This window comes from Pelodiscus sinensis, chromosome 6, assembly GCF_052426305.1.
Source record: "Pelodiscus sinensis isolate ZL-2025 chromosome 6, ASM5242630v1, whole genome shotgun sequence".
NCBI lineage: Eukaryota > Metazoa > Chordata > Testudines > Trionychidae > Pelodiscus > Pelodiscus sinensis.
This window is the reverse complement of record NC_143057.1, coordinates 92,364,819-92,386,229: the sequence shown is the minus strand read 5'-3', so window position 1 is coordinate 92,386,229 and position 21,411 is coordinate 92,364,819. Positions and strand designations below refer to the sequence as shown.

Below are 21,411 nucleotides of genomic sequence, written 5' to 3'. Positions count from 1 at the left end.
TATGGGATTGCAGGAAAAGAAGGAAGGATCTCATGATTAAGGCAGTTGAATGCTTCCCTGGATAACTGGATTCTATCTTGGTCTCTGCCACGGAGTTCCTATGTGATACTTGGCAAGTCACTTAAACCAAACTTTTATCAGCTACTGTTTCTGGATGCCTGATTTGAGAAGCTTGGTCTGATTTCCAGAATGCTGTGTACTCATAACAGCAGTTGACCACAACAAAAGCAGTGCTTTGAATATATGAAGTACTGTAGCATGCTACAGTCCTGTGACATCTTAGAGGAAGAGAGTGTGTACACTATGAGATAATGTGGAATCTAATATGGTTGATTTCCTATCTCCTGGTTTTGCAAGTCGAAGGTCTGAGTCCTCACTGTGGGGAAGAATCAAAAGTAGTCCGAAGTAGCACGTCCCCATTAGGGAACCTACCATCAACACAAAGAGAGAGGCACAATGGACAACTTTGCATTCTGATCTATATTCATGGTGTCCACTGGGTACAAAATTCTGCTGCGGGTGGTCATGGGCTCACGTCGCCAGCATCCCAAAATGTACTCATCTACTCCTGTGGGCGGTCAGGGGCTCATGTCGCCAACATCCCAGAATGCACTTGTCTACTCCCTCCTCCTTGTCAGGAGGCAGTCTGCTCATGCCTTTTTGTTCCCTGGTTGCCCATGCGGATGCCATAGCGGCATGAGCCTGGAGTCTGGTGTGCAGGAGAGTATTGTCATGCTCATGTTTGTCGTGGTGCACCTCATGGCACTCTACTTCAAGAATGTTCGAATGTTGCTCCATCAGGAAGAAGATGAAGAAGAAGCTCAGCATGGGATGGAGGCACTGCTCAGGCAAGACCTGGCACTCATGCTAGCGCACCTGCCAGTCAATCCTCTGGACATAGTGCAATGCTGATTCTGGTGGTTGAGATGAGCTCATACTGGTGGGACCACAATGTGATGCAGACAGGACAATCAGCAGTGGCTGCAGAACTTTTGAATGCACAAAGCCATGTTCCTGGAACTATGTAAATGGATTTCCCCTTCCCTGAGGTATAAGAAAACCCAAAGGAGACCCGCTCTGACCGTGGAGAAGCGTGTGGTAATTGCTGTATGGAAGCTTTCCACACCAGACAGCTACCGGTCAGTCGGGAATCGGTTTCGGGTAGGGAAATGTACAGTCAGGGCTCTTCTATAGAAGTAGCCATGGCCATCAGTGGAATTCTGCTATGAAGGATTGTGACTCTTGGAAATGTGGACACCGATAGTGAATGGTTTTGCCATGATAGGCTTCCTTAATTGCAGTGGCACCATAAACGGAACACACAACCCCATCTTGGCCCCCAAACACCTACCCATGGAGTATATCAACTGCAAGGGTTACAGGTACTTGTGGATCACAAGGGCCATTATACCGACAGCAGCATGGAGTAAAGGGGAGAGGTGCATGATGCCCAGAAAGATGCATGCCGGAACTTTTTTCCCTGACTAAACAGTCAGAGTTGCAGAGATGGACATGCCAATAGTGATCTTGGGCAACCCAACCTACCCCTTGCTCCCATGGCTCATGAAGCCCTACACTAGCAGCCACCAAGGAAGAGTTCAGTAACAGGCTGAGCTGGTGAAAAATGGTGGTGGAATGTGCATTTGGACATTCAAAGGGGAGGTTCAGGGGTTTCCTGACTCTCCTGGACTTCAGAGAATACAACATTGCCTTTGTGATGGCAGTGTGTTCTGTGGTTCATAACCTGTTCAAGAGCAAGGGGAAAACTTATCTGGCAGGATGGGGGCTGAGGCAGAGCACCTAGCCAGAGAGTTTTAGCAGCTGGACACCAGTGCGATCAGGAGAGCACAGCAAGGGGAAGTGTGAATCAGAGAGGCCTTCAAGGACAGTTTTATGCAAAGCCTATTTTTGAGACTCTGCAATCTGGCTCTCCACAAGTAGCTCCTGAATTCCCTGTTTTTCCCTTTAATCCCCCACCCTACCCCTGCAATTCAGATAATAAAGAGGCCATTGTCCAATGAACATGAGTTTTTATTAGTGGAAAACAACAGGGAAGTGCAAGAACTAGGAACAGAAAGTGAGGAGGTGGGCCCAGGAATGGGAGTGGGTCTGTCTTCTGCCTCCTGAAGGCCTAGAGGGTCTGTTTTCCTTTTAGTTCCCCCCTCCCACATGGACCCAGTGGCCCTTGGGGACTCAGGGAAGTTGAACCACGGGGCTGATGGAGGAGAGACTTGGGGTGTCATCAAGGTGGGAGGGGTTCTGGGAGGTGGCCATCTCAAGGCAGGATGCCACACACTCCATCACATTGTCAGGGAGGCAAATGTGGTCTCATGTTGTCTCATGAGCTGCTCCCTTCTGGCTCTCCTTTCCTTCCACTTTGCAATCTAGTCTTGCCGCTTTGCCTGGATCTCCATCACAAGGGTGTGGATGCAGTCCATTTGCTCCCTGAACATCTTCTCCCTTGTTCATGTACACCTACGATGTAAGCCAGGTAGGCAGATGCTGCAAGAGGTGGAGGATGCACCGAGCTGGCTGCTGTCCCAACTGCAAATAAAAGTTACAAGGGCAGACTCTTTACAGCAGTTACATTGTGTTAAACCTACCCCTAATCTGTTAGCTTACATCAAAGGTTTCTGTAAAGACAAAGAAGATGTGTTCCGTGCAAGTTCAAATGTTTGCTTTAAAGTGGGCACTTTATTGCAGGTGCACAGACTTCTCAGGGGACCATCGGGACACAATGAGTCTGGAGGCAGGTAGGCATGGTAAACGCCCCGCCAGGGCTGGAACCTGCTGGGTGTGATGGGGTGGAAGCAAGGGTGGCTTCCAACTGTGTCTGGCACACATGGCTTTCTGAGACAGTGCTTCTTTCCCAGCCAGAGCAGAAGCCTGCAGACAGGCAGGAGGGGGAGGAGTGGGTTGGCTTGTCACTGTGTCCAGCACACGCTGTATCCAGCATTCATGGCCTCCTGGGAACACTGGTTCCTTTCCAGTTTATACACATGGCCTCCTGGGGAGAGTGCTAATAGATTCTCCTCCTCCATGCAGGTTGCCATGCATAAATCAGTGTTCTTTGAATCACACCACGTGATTGATAGTGTATGCTGAGTGAATATGGCCATAAATCTGGGCATTATGCTTCAATATTTTGTGGTTCATTGATGCTGGACCATTTACTGATGAGCTTGGCATGGAAAGGTGTCCTCCTATGGAGGACAGCATAAGGCTGGCCTCCCAAAAAACCTTGTGAGAAGGCTTAAAGAGTTGCTATCTGAGGGTATGTCTACACTACCCTCCTAGTTCGAACTAGGTGTAGGCATACCGCACTTGCAAATGAAGCCCGGGATTCACGAGGAGTAACGGTAGTTCGAACTAGGAAACCTAGTTCGAACTACCTAGTTCGTGCCCCGTGTAGCCGCGCTGCACGGGGTTCGAACCAGCGGGGTTTTGCATAAGCGGGGAGCCGCCATTTTTAAATGAAGCCCGGGAAATTCAAATCCCGGGCTTCATTTGCAAGTGCGGTATGCCTACATTACCCCGCTAGTTCAAACTAGCGGGGTAGTGTAGACATACCCTGAGAGTATCATGGAGCTGCGCAGAAAAGACATCTGTTCCATGTGCAAACACGTAAACAAGCTGTTCTGCGTCTCCCGCACTGTGTAGTCACAGAGTGCGCAACACCTCACACCCCACTGCTTTAACCCACTTATAGTTAGACAAAGTTTGTGAACTTACTGGAAGTGCCCTCCCTGGGTTCGGTGATGGACTGGAAGACATCCTGGGAGGCGAAGACTGGCTTCATCATCATGAAGAGATCCTGGCTCTCAGGGATCACCAGCTGGCTACTCTTCTCCTCCTCTGGCTCCTCTTCCATCTCCTCTTCCACCACTACTACTGTGTCTTCCAGGTTCACGCCAGGCATATCTTGACTGGACTCCATGATCACCCTGGGGATGCTGGCCAGGCCAACCTCCAAAATGGTGTCTAGCTGGTTGTAGAAGTGGCATATGTGAGGTGCTCACCAGACTGTCCGTTCTCCTCCTTTGCCTTGTGGTAGGACTGGCACAGCTCCTTGACTCTGCACTGCTGCGTGTCCCTGGAATATCCTTTAGCCCCATGCAACTTGCAATCCTGCCATATATTTTGGCATTCCTCCTGATGGTTTGGACCTTACTGAGGATGGCTTCATCACCTCACACTTTGATGAGGTTCAAGATCTCCTGGCAGGTTCTCATCTGTGCTCCAAGAATGAACCCATGGGAGCTGAAGTCCTCAAAGCCATCTCACTGTTGTTGGGATTACGCAACGCCATCTCCACATGTGCTGTGGAGTGCTGCTCCCTCGCAATGGGATCACAATGCTGACCACACGGGTCAGGTCCTTCTACTGTTCCCAGGGCTTTTTGAGCTCTGCAGGAGAGCAGTAGAGGTGCAAGCTGTGGCCAGAGCGGTCGGAGCAGGAAGCTATGGAAGGCGTCCCAGAGGACAATAGTGTTGACTTTCTGGCAACCCTGCATCTACTCTAGCATAAATTTGACCATGCAAGGTCAGGAATAGCATTACTCCTCGTGAAAAACAGGACAGAAATCAACTTCCACAGCTCTTAAGGTCAATGCTACAGGCTTGGTAGTGTGAATGCATCACTTAGAAAATTGACCTTGTGTGTCTAAAGTCGATCAGTGTGCAGCGGCAGTTAAAAAACCAAAAAGAATGTTAGGAATCATTTAAAAAGGGATAGAAAATAAGACAGAGAATATCTTATTGTCTCCACATAAAATCGTGGTATGCCCACATCTTGAATACTGCATACAGATGTGGTTGCCTCATCTCGAAAAAGATATATTGGCATTGGAAAAGGTTCCAAAAGGCCAACAGAAATGATTAGGGGGTTGGAATGGGTCCCATATGAGGAGAGATTAAAAAGTAAACCAAGGGGGAATATGACAGACATCTATAAATTCATGATTGGTGTGGAGAAAGTGAATAAGGAAAAGTTATTTACTTTTCCCCATAACATAAGAACTAGGGGTCACCAAATGAAATTAATGGGAAGCAGGTTTAAATCAAACAAAAATAAGTTTTTCTTTGTGCAGAGCACAGTCAGCCTGTGGAACTCCTTGCCAGAGGATGTTGTGAAGATCAGGACTTTAACAGGTCTTAAAAAAAACCTAGATAAATTTATGGAGGATAGCTCTATCAATGGCTATTAGCCAGGATTGGTAGGAATGGTGTCCTTGGCTTCTGTTTGTTAGAGGCTGGGAATGGGTGACAGGAGAGGAATTGCTTGAAGATTCCCTGTTGTGTTCCCTCCCTCTGGGGCATCTGGTATTGTCCACTGTTGGCAGACAGGATACTGGGATAGATGGACCTTTGGTCTGACCTAGTATGGCCTTTATTATGTTCTTATGAGCTAAACTCCTAGGCTACATCTACACTTGCCCCTTTTCTGAAAGGGGCATGCTAATTTTGCAGGTCGTAATAGGGAAATCCGCGGGGGATTTAAATATCCCTCGCAGCATTTAAATAAAAATGTCCGCCGCTTTTTTCCGGCTTGTAGAAAAGCCGGAAAAGAGCATCTACACTGGCCCCGATCCTCCAGAAAAAAGCCCTTTTCCGGAGGATCTCTTATTCCTACTTTGAAGATCCTCCGGAAAAAGGCTTTTTTCCAGAGGATCGGGGCCAGTGTAGACGCTCTTTTCCGGCTTTTCTACAAGCCGGAAAAAAGCGGCGGACATTTTTATTTAAATGCCGCGGGGGATATTTAAATCCCCCGTGGATTTCCCTATTATGACCTGGAAAATTAGCATGCCCCTTTCGGAAAAGGGGCCAGTGTAAACGTAGCCCTAGTGTAGACCAGGCCAAATAGATTTATTTGGGCATAAGCTTTCATGGGTAAAGGCCCACTTAATCAGAAGCATCTGACAAAGTGGGCCTTGGTACTCAAATAAATCTGTTAGTCTTAAAGGCGCCACAGGACCCCTCATAGTTTTTGCATATACAGACTAACATGGCTGCCCCTCTGATACTTGTATCATGCTAAATATTCTAATAAATCAATCTCTACTTGGCTCAAATTGAGTGCTCAAAATTAGTGGATACTTTTGCCCTTAGTATCTCTGTGCCTCAGTCTGCCATATGAAAATAAATGATTTAAAGTTTGTGAAGCACTAAAGTACTGAAGTGTTGCACAGCATAAGAAAGCTATGAGGAAATGAATAATTCTTTCTTCAGGATTTGGATAGTATTCAGTAAATAAAACATGAAGGCACATGCTGAACGATGAGGAAGATACAAAATATTAAATAGCTGCTCATTAAGTGAGTACCGTCCAGTCTGTGTAGGAGTCTTATGAAAAAAAAGTATGTGATCATATAATTAAAGATTGTGTCATAATATATGTTCATAAGGTAAACAAATTAAAGGAAACCAATTAAGATTGCAGTCATTTCCTAATTTTTGCATGTTTGACTTTTTGTAACCTTAATAATAATCTTTTAACAATTTGTGTTAGTTTTTCTTAGTTTTTATTAAAAAAGTAGACTGAAAAAAACTGTAATTCCTTCATCTGGCATTATAGTGACACACACAAGGTTAATCAACAGATTTGGAACTTTTAGGTCTTTTTCACAGTCTTATGTCACTTCAGCTACCAGAGAACTCGCATCAGCAGTGAGATGTCATCTGCAAGGACTGGCACTATAAGGAATGAGTCAAACACTTTGTCACTAGATTTCACAGATATTTGCCAACAGTGGAGAAACAGTCAACTCAGGGCTCTTGAGTTCCCTTCCAGGCACTAGAGAGAAGTAGGCGCTAGTGGATAAAGACCCTTCTGTTTGCTCCCTAAGGTTGACCCCTGTTGTCTGGTCACCACCAACCTGTGTTTGTCCTAGTCCCCTTTTTTCCCCAGTCCTGGGGGAATACCGGTCCCAATCCCATGTTTGCCTGACCAGTTTCAATCACCATTCCTCAGGCTTCTCAACCACATTCCAGTCTGTTTGAGCCGCCAGTCCTAGTCTTCTCCTTGAAGGTCCCCATCTGATTTTCCTTAACCTTGTTCCCTGAAATAGCAAAATTGTTTTGACTGAAACTTCACCAGAAAATTCAGCCCAAGACGAACACCAATTATGGAAACTTTCTGCCCAAAGTCTGTTTTAAGCACTTGAAAACAGGTTGCAAAATGTGAAGTGCCTGGCAATATTAATAACAGGCAGTGCTACCACCACCTCCTCCAATATAACTTAACTTTAGGTTCCTGGACTGGAAGTGTCTAGCCTTCATTTAAAATGCTATCTAATCACTTGTGTCTTAATCCTGCAAACACTTAAATGTATATTACTTTACCTATACAAGTAGCTCCACTTAAAAGATTAATATATTTCTTTGAACTACTCCATTCTTAAGTAATGAATGTGCATGAATGTTTGCAGAGTTGGAGCTTTGATATGTATTTTGCTTAATACAGGAAGCATTGACTTGAAAATGATAAACTATTATTGATAATTTCACTTATGGAAAATAATAAACTTCATTTTATAATTCACTGCTTAATGAACATATTTTAGTACGTACAATGTTCAGTTTCTTTTTTATGCCAATTCTGCTATGAATTTCTGATTTTTAATATCTTAGCTTGTACTCTACATTATCACTTATGTTACATAATAACCCTTTTTTAATTTCTGTGATATGTGGACATTGATTCATTCTTGCGGAAAATCTCTTCCTATTGTGTTTGGTACACAAAATATTGTATGAAGACTTAGAAAACTTAACTGTGAATTAGTAGGTAAAATTTCATAATGTGCTTTGAGGAATGATTTAATCATTTTAAAGAGTCTAATGTTTTATCCATGATACAGTAATGTCCTTACTCTAGACACAGCATTTCTAGAATAAGAGTTTTATATATCTATTTTGAATGGACAGTTTATTTATGTTTTGTTTTGTTTTAACTGCACAGTCTTTTTTTGTCACTCACAAGATAAAATATGGATCACTTTATTGGAGGAAAAACAGTGGTTTCTTTTTTATTTACACTGATTTCATTGGGGTGTCTTTTTTTCTATCTATAGGCAGAGTGGATGATTGGAAAATTGAACTGTCCATTCTGTGGAGCCAGTTTAGGAGGCTTTAACTTTGTCAGCAATACAAAATGTTCTTGTGGCCTGTTTGCAAATATACATCTCTGCAAGAGTCGGATTGATTATCAGCCAGCTTGTTCAGTTAAACTAGCGAGATCTTCAGTAAAACACATGTCATTTTGCAAAGTTCAATCTGGTTTTAACAACAAAATACAACACCGAATGACAGGTGGAATTTTGGAACCCAGAAATCAACGGGTTTCATACATGGCCGAAAATATGAATGGTACTGGAAGATTAACAGAAGCACTTTGCCTGGAGGCGAGATCAGCCAGCTTTCAGATGAATAGTAAAAAAATGCACTTCAAAATGTATAGTAAAACAAAAAGTCATTCAGCTTCATGGCCCATGAATGATAAATGCACTATAAAAACTTGTCATAGAAAAGCACATAGTTTGGATTTGAATATCAGAGAGAAATTTGTCTTGTCTAGTTTATATGGAGTTAACAGTAAAGGGCCTATTTATCACAGGCAAAATGAAATACAACCTATTTACACAAGAGGTAGCTTGCAATTAGAGTCCAATAGAAATAATTGCTTTCAGGGCCTGTATAATTCTGATACTGATGAGCTAACAGCAAAGTTTTCAGTTACTTCCTGCAATACATTAACACATAGAGAGACAGAAGGTGACTGCAGTTTTGAAGCTTCTGAACAATGTGCTGGGAGTGCCCCTGCTGACCAACCGCCTTTTGTGATGGACCTCTTTTCATCTGTGAGTATTGTAGGAGAGGATATTGGACAGCAACACTTCACATCTGTTGATCTTCTGCAGCCTACTCATTTTTCCATGGCTGCTGTCAATCAAAATCTAAGCAAAAGAGAGAGAAACAAGTTGAAGAATTTGAGGAAAAAACAAAGAAAACAGGAAAGATGGCTACAGCAAAAGGTAAGCATATGAAAAATGAGCCATTCTTTTGCTTGTAAAATTTGGTGTGCCAACAAGTGAGGATCTTTAAGAGATTTTTTTAAATGTTGCTTTTTAGTGCTCATGAAAGATCAATAATACTGTCCATAGTCAGGCATCATGAAAAGAAGAGTTGTGGAACCTTCCTACATACTTGGTTTTTCCAGTTCAGTTTATTTTCTACATGCAGCAATGCTGATCTTTGAGAAAAGAACCACATTTTAATGAGATTGCTAATCTAGTTAGTTGCTGTCACATTCCTTGTAGTTTCATGAGGCAGACGCAAATCTGAAGTGGGATTCTAATACCACAAAACTTACTTAATGTGAGCAAAGCAAACTTGAATCCAGTTCTTATAAACTAGAAGCCCTGACTCTCAAGATTTCCTGACTATAGATTTAGCTTGACACACTTTTTCACAAAAGTAATGACCAAACAGGTAAAATGTGTAAAAGCTGTGTCAGAAGAATTTTACATGTAACTATTATTAAAACCCAAAGAGGTTTGATTCTCTGTTGCCTAGCAGTTTGTGATATTTACACTGTGCAAAGTAGAGTAAAATCCTACCACTAAGATCTGATAAAATTTTACGCTTGATTTGTATAGGTGTGAAATTCTACAAAATATGAAAGTCCATAGAAAATTAGCCCCAAGAAGCTTGTTTTCATATGTAATCCATTTCTCCATTGAAAATATCTCACCGATTAATAAAGTTTCCAGTTACATTAAACTCTTTCAGATTACATAATTTAAAAAAGAAATTAATAGCAGTTTGAATGAAATTACAGTTTTCCATTTACTGAAACCATAAAAGGAAAGAACAAGATTAAGAAGTGAAACTATTTTTGTTGTACTAGAGATGATCATGAGAGATTATCTAAAATGACCAGGAACAGGCACAGTGTATTATAATAAACAACAAAGTTATTGCTAGGTCAGTGAACATAAAGGAATGAGTAATTATAATCTACTGTTTGATACATATATTAATAGAATGTGCTCAGTATAAAATTTGGACAGGACTTCTAAACTCCTAGCAGTAAAATAGTGTATTCATGGTTAGAGATATTGTTCAGGTCAGAGAAATGGTGTCTACTCAAGAAATTGCTGTGGTTATAGTGATATGTAATTTTAACTATGCTAGGTAGTGACACCTTGCATAAAGCCATTGTAAACACAGTATTTCTGGATTTAATAATAGATTGCTTTAAATTTCAGAGCGTTTAAATTTGGTATACTATGTATACCATAATTTTACACTCAAAACAAACTATTAGTTTTAGTAATTTCAGATTTTTGTGTTGACTTTCATTGAAGACAATATAGTGCTCTTGAATGAAAGTCACTTGTTTGCCAGAGGTCTAGCACAAGGCCTAAGCACCACTCAAGTTCTACTTTTGGGGGCTTAAGTGATGTATAGCCATGTACTAATCCTCTGAACAAAGTGTATTTCACTTTTAATATATAGTACAGTATAAGAATAATTTCATTCCTATTGGATTAGGTCAATGAGTTGTTTAGACTCATTACAATGTGCTGTATATAGAACCACTAGGGTACAACAAAAACTTATTAACATCAATTAATTTATTTGAAAATTGGTATACAGTTGAAAAAAAATAATCAATCTGGACATACAGGGCCACTCTCAGGGTTGGGAGTGAAAAGGGAGCAGCTGCCCTGGACCCAGTGAGTTAAAAGGGCCAGGGAATACATACCCTGCCACTTTCCCTCTTACTCCACTTGCATTGGCTAGAACCCTGGACCCTTTAAATTGCTGCCAGAGCCCTAGTAGTGTGCACTCTGCACCCCCAGTAGCACTGAAGGGCTGGCTGGGGGAGGCTAACCTCCAGTTCCACTCCTTTTGACTGAGGCCTGCCCTTTCTGGGGGGTCTGGAGCCAGCTCCCCACAGACCCTGATGAAATGTCTCATCAGCCCTCTGATAAATGACTCTGTAGATGCAGCTGCTGTGTTAAATACAGTTTTCCAACTTGTACATGGAGTGGGTATTGTGAGATATCATTGTTCCATGACTGCAGATCATATTGCAGTTGTAATTTTGTATTTCTTTCAAGCAGAGAATTCCCATTGTCATTAGGTGACAATTAAAAAAAATATTTTGGCTTTGAAATGCTTTTGTGAAATGAAGAAAAAAATCTTTTAAAAGTCTACATGGAATTTTCAGAGCTAAATGAGGGATTTTGATACCCATTTCCCATTAAGTTAAAGGAGGTTACATATCCAAGTCCCTAAGGGTATGTCTACACTACCCCGTAGTTCGAACTAGCGGGGTAATGTAGGCATACCGCAATTGCAAATGAAGCCCGGGATTTGAATTTCCCGGGCTTCATTTGCATAAGCGGGGTGCCACCATTTTTAAATCCCCACTCGTTCGAACCCCGTGCTGCGCGGCTACATTCCACGAGGAGTAACAGTAGTTCGAACTAGGAAGCCTAGTTCAAACTACCTAGTTGGTGCTGCGTGTAGCCGCGCGGCACGGGGTTCGAACGAGCGGGGATTTAAAAATGGCGGCGTCCCGCTTATGCAAATGAAGCCCGGGAAATTCAAATCCCTGGCTTCATTTGCAATTGCGGTATGCCTACATTACCCCGCTAGTTCGAACTAGCGGGGTAGTGTAGACATACCCTAAGGTCGCTCTGAAAAGCTCATCTTTAATTGCTACTGTGAAATTATTCCAAAATAGCAACTACAAGGACTTTTTATGTGTGGAATTTCACAGGTTCCAGAGTGCAAAACACATGACACCTATCAGGGATGATCATTCTAGACAGTACTTGGTCCTGCTGTGAGGGCAGGGGACTGGACTCAATGACCTTTTGAGGTCCCTTTTAATTCTAGTGTTCTATGATTCTTGTGAAGTCACCATACCATTTAAAAGTGATGTCTATTTAGTTTCTTTCTGCAATAGTATGTTTTTATTTTTTCCTCCTTTGAGGAGATGGAGAAATATATTTAGAAAATTCTTTCCTTTCTTTACTCTTACCTTCCCAGTTTCTCTCTATTTATATATTTAATATATATGATAATGGTACACATTATAAACTTATTTAGCTATGTGAAAAAATACGTTTACTTGACTGATCTGGTATTGGTCATATGTTATGTTTATTTTTTACATGGCATTGGTCGCCCATTGTTGTGAAAACTTGATCTAGTATTTTAATCTTGATCTTAATATTTTAACATTTTACAGTGTGATACAAAGAAAACACCTCTATTATGGAAGCCTGAATGAAGCCTAGGTTATCACACCTCTGAGGGTATGATTGTAGCCACATAAACTAAAGCAGATTCAGTAAGAAGAAGGATAAATGTTAATTGGGAGGTTAAGTTCAGTATGATCTGGGAAAAAATAATTGTTATATCCTTGAATAAATTATTTGTTAACTGGAAGATTTATCTGGAGTTTCTTGGGTCCTCAACTCAAAAAAGTTTTGTTTTTCTTCATTTAAATCATTGGTCTGGGATGGGAGTAGGTATGATGAGTTGAGTATGCAGGCTGCCCCAGGAAGAGAGGACAACCTCAGCCTTCTCTCACTAAAGCAGCTTAGGGCTACATGAGAAGCACCTGTGTTCTTGTAGCGGCTATGGACACTGACCCCTTGTAAAGATAAGGCTGGGATGTCAGAATAATGGATGAGGGTGTTTTGATTAAACTATGAGATACAAGATACAAGGATGCTAACGAATATGGAGTATAATACTTGTTTGTATCAATGTATAAAAGGAGAGTGGAAAAGCTGTGCAGTCATGACTCTTGCTTCTGTCCCTGTGATATCACCTTCTCATAAGAGTATGGACTCAGAAGTGCAAACCACACCTACAGACAATATAACCTAGTCTGATGTGTCAGAAAAGAAGAAGAGCCTCCCTTGTTACTATCAGCCCCCTTTCCATGTCACCTCAGTCTATCTGTGAAACCAGCCCCCATTCCTAGGCTTTCTTCACCGATCCTGCCAGGTCATCCCACTTTATATCATCCTTCTTCGGACCCAAGGATGAGGGTAGTGCCACAATTAGATTAATTTTTGAATAATGAATTGTTCTGTGGTGTCTTGGTGCCATGATTTTCAGCTTGCTTGTAACCACACACTTAGCAATCACGTGATTTAAAAAAAATCACATAAATGAAAGTGCATAAGCTTATAGGGGGTTGATTGAAAGACTTTAGATCAGGAACATCTCACTGTAGTGCTCTTATGTAGGACTCTTTCCTGATGTGAGGTGAATTTATCCTAATCCTTCTCAATATAAGCCTATTATTCATTTTATTTTAATTTATTTTTAATTAAACCTTTTCCTCCCATAAGCAGAGAGAAAGAGAGATCTTTTCAGACTTTGGAGAAATTCATCTTTAAATGCAGTTGTTTATTCTCTGGGTTAGCCCATTGAAGACTAAATTTATCTCCGTCTACTTAATTTTACCTGTAGTACACTCTGTCAGTCCAGGTGGAGCCATTCCCACTGCAGCTGCTGTCTACAGGAACAACCTGGTCTTATCTGCAGCACACTCAGCCCCCACTTCTAGCCTATTCTACCCAGGGGCAATATCACTCGTCATCCCTGAGAGGGACACAGGTTGCTGGTAGCAGGGCAGGTCGGATGATGCTGGAGCTGGCTCCAGAGCTGTAGTAAGCAGCAGGACTGGCTACTGTACTGCCCATTGTACCATGAGGCTGCAGGGCCAGACCTAAACAGTGCTGTGACAGCCTTCTTCTCCCTTTCCCATTCTGAATACTGGGGTTCCAGTGCGACTCACTCTAATTTGCTCCCATGACAGAGAGGTGGCAGAGCTCATAATAACTGATATATAATGAGTGTGTGGCTGCATGCACTGCTGCCAACTATTGTGATAATCTAGGCTATAACTATACATTTTCTGTGTTATAATGAGGTACGTTACAGTCTATCATTGTGTTAAAATTCATCAGCCTTAAATCATAAGTATTCTTTACAGAGAGTTCAGTTGTTGCTGTGTGCTTGACTCATATCTGTACTTTCTGACTTTTGTTACCAATCTGTCTCTGTAGAGGACTGCACAGAATGGGATGTAATGACTAAATTGTGGGTTTTTTAACAGCAGGGGGCACCAAACTTCCTCTGCTAAATCATGGAAAACTTAATTTCTATCAAAGAACAGCATATAGTATAGTTCAGGAAATAGGTTTAATACAGTATATTCTTAGAAAGATGATAGAGTAGAATAGTCAGTGTATATTTCTAACAGTCATACATTTTAAGAATAACAGTGGTGCTTCTTCCTGTTGCTATAGCCAAGAACCTGCCAGCAAGTAAGAATCTTGTTTCACGATTGATATGATATATATGATATGATTGATATGATATATGAGGTGATCACAAGCATATAAATATCTATATAGACAGCTATAGATAGATGCTTGTGATAAAATAGCTAAAAGGGCTCAACCAGGGAATTGCCGTTTTGCCTTTCTTTACATTTGAATTTATTTGGTTATACAGTTGTTTAGTTAGAGGAAGAATAAGTGGTTTGTTTAGAGATTACAGCATCTCATTGGAAAGCATTTTAACATACCTAGTCAGAGTTAGAGGAGCCCCTGCATTGACCCAGACACTTTCTATGTGAGAGTGTGGATATTGTCTCTGGCCATGAAACTACCAATACCCAACCTCCTCCTAGGACAGGGGGGAGGGCAATAATTTTTAATGCAGGGGGGCCACTGCAAGGTTTTAGTAAGTGGTCAAGGGCTGCACTTCTATGGAGGGGGTGCGGGGTCTGGAACTGTCGGTGTAGAATAGTGCTTGGGATAGAGGACTCAGGTGCAGGAAGGGTGTGGGGTCTGAGAGGGAGTTCAGGTAAAGGATGGGGTTATGATCTGGGGCAGGGGGTTAAGGTGCAAGCTCTAGGATGTGGTATGGGTGCAGGAGAGGATTCTGGCCTGGGGAGGGATGTAGGATGGAGTGCAAGGTCTGGGAGGGAGTTGTGACCCTGATGAGAAAGTGGGAAGAGGGGATACAGAGGGTTTGGATGGTGAGCTGAGCCAAATAGTTGTGGGACGAGAAGGGTGAGGTGCCAGATGCAGGCTCTGTTTGGGAAGCACTTACCTAGGCAGCTCCCAGCCTGCAGCCCTCCAGGAACCTAAACCAGGCTCCATGCCTGTCTGCTGGGTGGGCTGCTCCATGTGGCTTTCCTGTAGCACAGGGAGGAGGGAATTAGAAAGGAATGAGCTTCACTTGCTGCCATTGCCTCCAGCAAAATTTCTCAGCTCCTATTGGTCAGAAGCTAACCAATGGGAGCTAAGGAATTTTTTTAGGGGTGGGGACAGCATGCAAAGCTTTCCGATCCCTCTCGAGCATCCAAAGTAATTAGCAGCCAGATGTATGAGATGTTGACGGTGAGGTGGACACGGGCCAGATCCAATGGCTTGAAGGGCTGAATCCGGCCGGCTAACTGTTTCTTGCCCACCTCTGTCCTAGGATCTGTAGCGCTATTAAGGAATGTTCCAGATGCAGAAATATGCAAAGCTAGCATGTGGGTTTAGGGTTGTAAATGTTATGCCCTAGTTCTACTGCAGATGGCCTTTGGTAATGTGATTCTTTAGTCATTCTTTTAGATCTGGCTTAAAAGCTCTCAATTCCTTTGGAGGGTACTTCTTGAAGAAACCACTCAAAGGAACAATACTCAGAGAATAGGGAGAGTTTTATTACCTTGTACAGGAGGATTCATATTTTATTATTCATTGAGTGCCTTAGGTGAACTTTTTGCAGTAGAAACAGGAGAAACAAGACGTTCCTGTCCCAGGATGTTTACAGTTTACTGTAGAAAAAAACAGCACAGGGTAGAGTTCTAGATATGCACTTTATTTTATATGCACTTGTTTAAAAGTTAAACATGTACCTGGGTAAACTTCCTTTTTAAAATATTGCTTGGGATTAAGTCATGGTATAAAATTTGGAAAAATGTTTACAAAGCGTACTTCTAAGCATTCTTAGCATGAGAATTCTCAATTCTTATTGAAGTAAATGGTAGTTAGGGAACTTGGCACTTCATAGGAGTGGACTTCAAAAGAAGCAGCTTGATTTTAAAAAGGATTTGCTAAACTTTAAGGGTATGTCTACATTAGATTTTTTTTTTTTGAAAAATGGCTGTTTTTCCAAAAACTTCAATCATGTCCACACTGTCATGTTCATTTGAAAGAAAATCAAAAGAACGGAGGGGGTTTTTCTGGCATTGGTAATCCTCTTTCTATGGGAAAGAAGCTTTTTTCTGAAAGAGCTCTTTCAGTGTGGACGCTATCTTTCAATGCACTTTGGCAGTGTGGATGCGCTCTTTGGGAAAAAGTTTTTTTGGAAGATGACTTCCAGGAAAGCTTCTTCTGAAAGAAGCCTGCAGTCTAGACGTAGCCTAAGAGCACATATTTTGGTCAGTAATAATTTTCTCTTTGGCTCTGGGAATAGTTGTTTTTTTTCTATGACCCTTTTTAATTTAGGAGGTACTATATGCTTCTTGCATATAGAACAGAGTTATTGTAAGTGAATAAAAGAGCTCAACAAATGGCTAAAAGAAAATCTGCAGCACTAAATTAATTTTATAGAAAAAGTGGGGCTTTTGCAAAAATACTTGTTATTTGATCGTGTCAACTAAAAAAGTTATTGTTTTCATTAGTATATAATTTATTATAAATAATTTTGAATAATTTTTCATTGATTTGGGGTTTTGTTTTCAGATTTGAACTGTTTTTGTAGGTATCAATTTTGTACACACAATTCATTTATACTTTCTCCAAGCAAGTCACTGCAAGTGCACATGTGCATGTGCATAACATTTATAAACAAAATTCCATTCACAAAAATGGAGGCATGTCTTGAAAATCCATGAGGAAACTGGAACATATCGAGACTGAGATAATGTCTTTGAATATATACATGTGTAGCTTCTTTGTATCTCTTGTTTATTAATGTGATGATTTTGAACTCCATTATTCTCTAGATTTACTGTTTGAAATAATGGGCCAAATGAACCCTGGTGTAATCACCATGATAGGCTTTGTTGTATTTCTTATTTGTACGTTTTCGTATTTATACATTTTCAGAACTAGGCAGGAGCACCGTTAGTGTCGGTGCTCCGAGAGTCATTTTAATGTAATGTAGTTCACCTCTTGGAGAGTTGCCATTTTCTGGGCTAATTTTGCATTGTTAATATTTGTCATCAGAGTAGCACAAATATTACAGTTGTGTCCTGCACTGCACAGATTGCGGGGAAGGCTCCATCATCATCTGCCATCCTTGCTAAACCTGACGTCTTGCTGGACATGAATGAGGTCAGGAAGAAACTAAGATTCTGCGGGGAGGGCTGACCAAAATTCTTTGATATCAGCATTCATTTCATTGACAGGAGTCAGCTTTGAAATAAGGCAGCTTATGAGTAACGTATTTGCTGTTGGTCCATGATAGTGTCAGTGAAGAGTTTAGTGCAGTGGCTCTCAACATTTCCAAATTACTGTACCTCTTTCAAAAATCTGATTTGTTTTGTGTACCCCAGGTTTCACTTTATTTAAAAAAAACTTGTTTATAAACTTACCCATAAAATTTGTCACCACACATTACTGCTGAAAAATTGCTTACTTTCTCATTTTACCATATATTTATGAAATAATACTTACATTTCAGTGTATAGTATACAGAGCAGTGTAAACAATTCATTGTATGATATTTTAGTTTGTACTGACTTCACTAGTGTTTTTTATGTAGCTTTTTGTAAAGCTAGTCTAACATCCAGATGAGTTTCTTCTGGAAGACCTCTATGTACTTCCGGGGGCACATACACCCTTGGTAGAGAACTGATTTAGGGCTCAAGAAATGTTTCAAGTGACTATTGTATACCTCTGACGTGTGGAAGAATCAGATATTGGAAACAATTAGTTTATATTTTTAAGCGGCAAATAAGCAAGAAATGTATTTTAGAATTTCAGTACTTATAGTAACATGGTAGGTACTGTATAAATGGAAGAGAGGCCTTCATAGCTAAAATCTGGACTGCATAGAAGTGTAATAGAGAGCAGGAACTCAATGGCAATACTGCATGAATACAAAGAAAGTTCTTACAAAATTTTAGTGCTCTTTAATTCTTGCAGTGGTAAGCAGATACCTGCCTTCTTAGTGAAAAGCAATTTTGTTTTACATTTGGAGAGCCAAGTTTGGTTTAGAATGACTATACCTCACCTTAAGTGTGTGTGAGTCTAATATTATCTGGCTTGCCAGGGAAATGGTTATACTTCTTCCAGGGATAAAGAACCACAGAAGTTGCTGCACACACAATGAGTCAGTGTTGGGATGCTTACTCATCTCCCAGGTGACCAGAAGAGAGGAAAGATGTGAAAGCCGTGCTTTCGCCCAGACCAAGTAGGGCAGCAGTACAGAGCAGCTCTGCTGTGTGTGTGGTGCTGCATGGAAACAGGAGGTTGAAAGTGGGGAAAGAGGGTGGAATTCTCTCCCACCCAAACTACAGAAGAAAAAGCAAGCAGGAGGGATCAGAAGGTAAAGAGAAGCCAGTTAGTGAAAGTGCCTGGAGACATATATGATCAGCAGGGATAAGGAGGAGGAGGAAAGGACCACACCCCAGTCCATGGCTGCTGTAGTAGGCAGGCTGTGGAAAATGTGAAAGGGATTGGGTTTCTGGCTTTGAGGCTTTGCTTCAAATCAGAGCAGGTGGGCAAGAGCAAGGAGGTAGAATGGCACCCTTTCTAGCCAGGCATAACAGGAGTGCTTAAAGAGGGAAAGGAGGGATTTTCAAACAGATCATAGAATGAACAGAGTGGGGCTGGAGAGGCCATGTGAGACCAGGTAGTGGGATCATCATCACTTGACAAGTGTTGAGCCAGGACTGGAGTTGGGGGATCTGACTGTTGTGGGTGGGACATGCATCACAGAATTGATTCAGGAGGTATCTTTTGAATCACTCATTAACAGAGACTATAAGTTTGTGAGATAGAGTTGCTGCCCTAAAGGTTGTTGGAGTTGAGGCAAGAAGGCCCTAATGGTGCCCCAACAGTCATTCTTAAAATGATAATGGTGGGGTGATGGGAGTTCACCTGGTCAATAGCACTGGGAATAAAATTTTGAGAGGTGACTATGTAGACATGTTGTTGTTGTCCATGGAGGTGCTGATAGACAGTTAGCCAGGACAGAGGAAACAGGCCAATGAAATGCCCAAGCAGCCAAAGGTAACTAGAGCATGGAAAAATTAGGAGTCTGCCTCCCTGATCTGTGCAGAAGTTACTGCAGAGATACTGCAGACAGAAATATAGCATTGTTTAAATATATGGATCTAATCAGATAATTCTATAATATATTCAGGGGTATGGCTTGGTTTCATTTCAGTTTAGACTGAGGTCAACAACACAACTGGCATCTGGTGGGATATACCTCTTCATATGCTATGGTTGGAATGCATAAAACCATGACGGCTCAGAGTCCAGTGGCCTGTTCATTTCACAGCAAAACCAGCGAGGCTGAGGTGCCTAATGATATTTTCAGGGCTTTCAATTAATGCAGTTGTTTAGTAGAGTATAAAAGACAAAACACAGTGAGGCATTGGTGTGAAGTGGTGAGCTGAAGGCAGGAGGTTTAACAAGTACACCATCCTCAGTTGAGATGGAAATGTTAAGGATGCTCCTTTGGGATTACCCTAACAAAGCAGATGGAGCATATCAGTGGATTGGGTTTACTGTTGGATTTAGGATCCTCTTTATGGGGAAAAGGATTTACATGATGTATAAAAATTTGAAGTCCTTGTTGGGGGGTGGGCCATATTGTAAAGAAAAAGATTACATTGGAATTTAATGAAAATAGTGTAGAAAGGCTGTTCAATTAATTACCTATACAGAACTTATGGATTCCTCCCTTAGGCTTGGTCCCTAAGACGGTTCTAGATTAATTCATTACCTGTCATAGCACAGTGTAGCTCAGTTAACGATGGAATAGATCCAGCTTTGTTCTATTCCTCTATTGATGAGATCATGCAAATGGTTAAGTCGTGTGGCCCAGGGGCAAAGATGGTTAAGTGTGGTATCAATACTGTTTTTGACTGCTGCAAGTGCATCCATCAGACTTCAGTCTTTTGGGTTTCTCTATAAAAGGGACACTTTTTATTTTGATAAAGCTATGTCCATAGGTTATACACTATCCTGTTTGGTATTTGAAAAATTTAGTACGTTGCTACATTGGGCAGTCATGTGGAATCTGAATTATGGAAAATAGTACACTTTAGACCATTTTTTTATGCACAGCAGAACAAAATTGGTCAAGAGTATTAACCTAGTGGATATCTTTCAGGCCTTTGCTATAAAATCTGGGGGTATTCCTAGCAGAGTTAAAAACAAAGGGACTTTCCACTATACTGACCTACCTGTGAAATGAGTTAGATAAAAAGGCTGACACATCATATCTCCCTCAAGATAAGGTATGATAACAAACATGTATTTGTGTAAACATGTAACCACTGGATTTTTTTCTTTACACGTGGGGGTGGGAGGACAGGGGAAGGGGCCGATGGGAGCCAGTGCCCCCAGTGAAACAGCTTGAAAGCTGGCTTCCTGCGAGCACCAGCTCCTGCTGTGCCCCCCTCACTGTCTCTAATACAGAGGCAGCAGCATGTGGGGGTAGAGGAAGTAGGTGGCTCCAAGGGAGCTTGTATGTGCAGGAAGCTGGCTTGAAAGGCTTCCCATGTATATCAGCTGCTGCCTCTCCTCCCACCACCCCCACCATCCTGCACATTGCTGCCTCTCTATCAAGTGGCATGGCACACTCCCCTTGGCTGCAAACAGCAAACCGCTGCTAACTGCAAAGCCTTTAAATAAACAAACTGTAGCAGCCCTTTAGCAGCACTGCTATAGGAAATGGAATAATTAAAAATAGCAAATTACTGGGGAGGAATTGTTGCATATGCCATTGGAAGAAACTAAGGATATGTTGCCTGGTAGTCTGTATCTCACAATTAAATGTGCTGTGGACATACTGGTCTAATTAAATGGAGTCTAGATACAATTAATCTAGTGATCCTGTACAATACAATAATATATTTCTCTTACATATCTCGTATGAAACACATGAAAAACGGTTATTGCTTAGCAATTTATCCATAGTAGCTTAGAAGCCAATTTCAAATGAAGCCTTTACTTATAAGATAACTGCAAACTTTTTCCCCTTTCCTATAAAAGATTTGAAAAAACTTAAAAAAATAACGAATGGTCCTGCAGCACCTTAGAGACTAAAAAAAAATGTAGATCATATCATGAATTCATGGGCAGATGAAGTGGGTTGTCTACTCACTATCTATCTACCTTTTTTGTTAGTCTCTAAG

The 21,411-nt window shown here is 41.4% G+C and overlaps 1 protein-coding gene across 2 annotated transcripts in view; it reads left to right on the top strand.

Moving 5' to 3' along the window:
* RNF180 (ring finger protein 180) overlaps nt 1-21,411 on the top strand; it is a 144,212-nt gene that overhangs the window by 20,964 nt on the left and 101,837 nt on the right. For both annotated transcript variants that reach the window (XM_075932404.2, XM_075932402.2), the window contains exon 4: nt 8,072-9,031. In XM_075932404.2, coding sequence (XP_075788519.2) covers nt 8,072-9,031 — 960 coding nt within the window. The remainder of the gene's footprint in view (nt 1-8,071; nt 9,032-21,411) is intronic.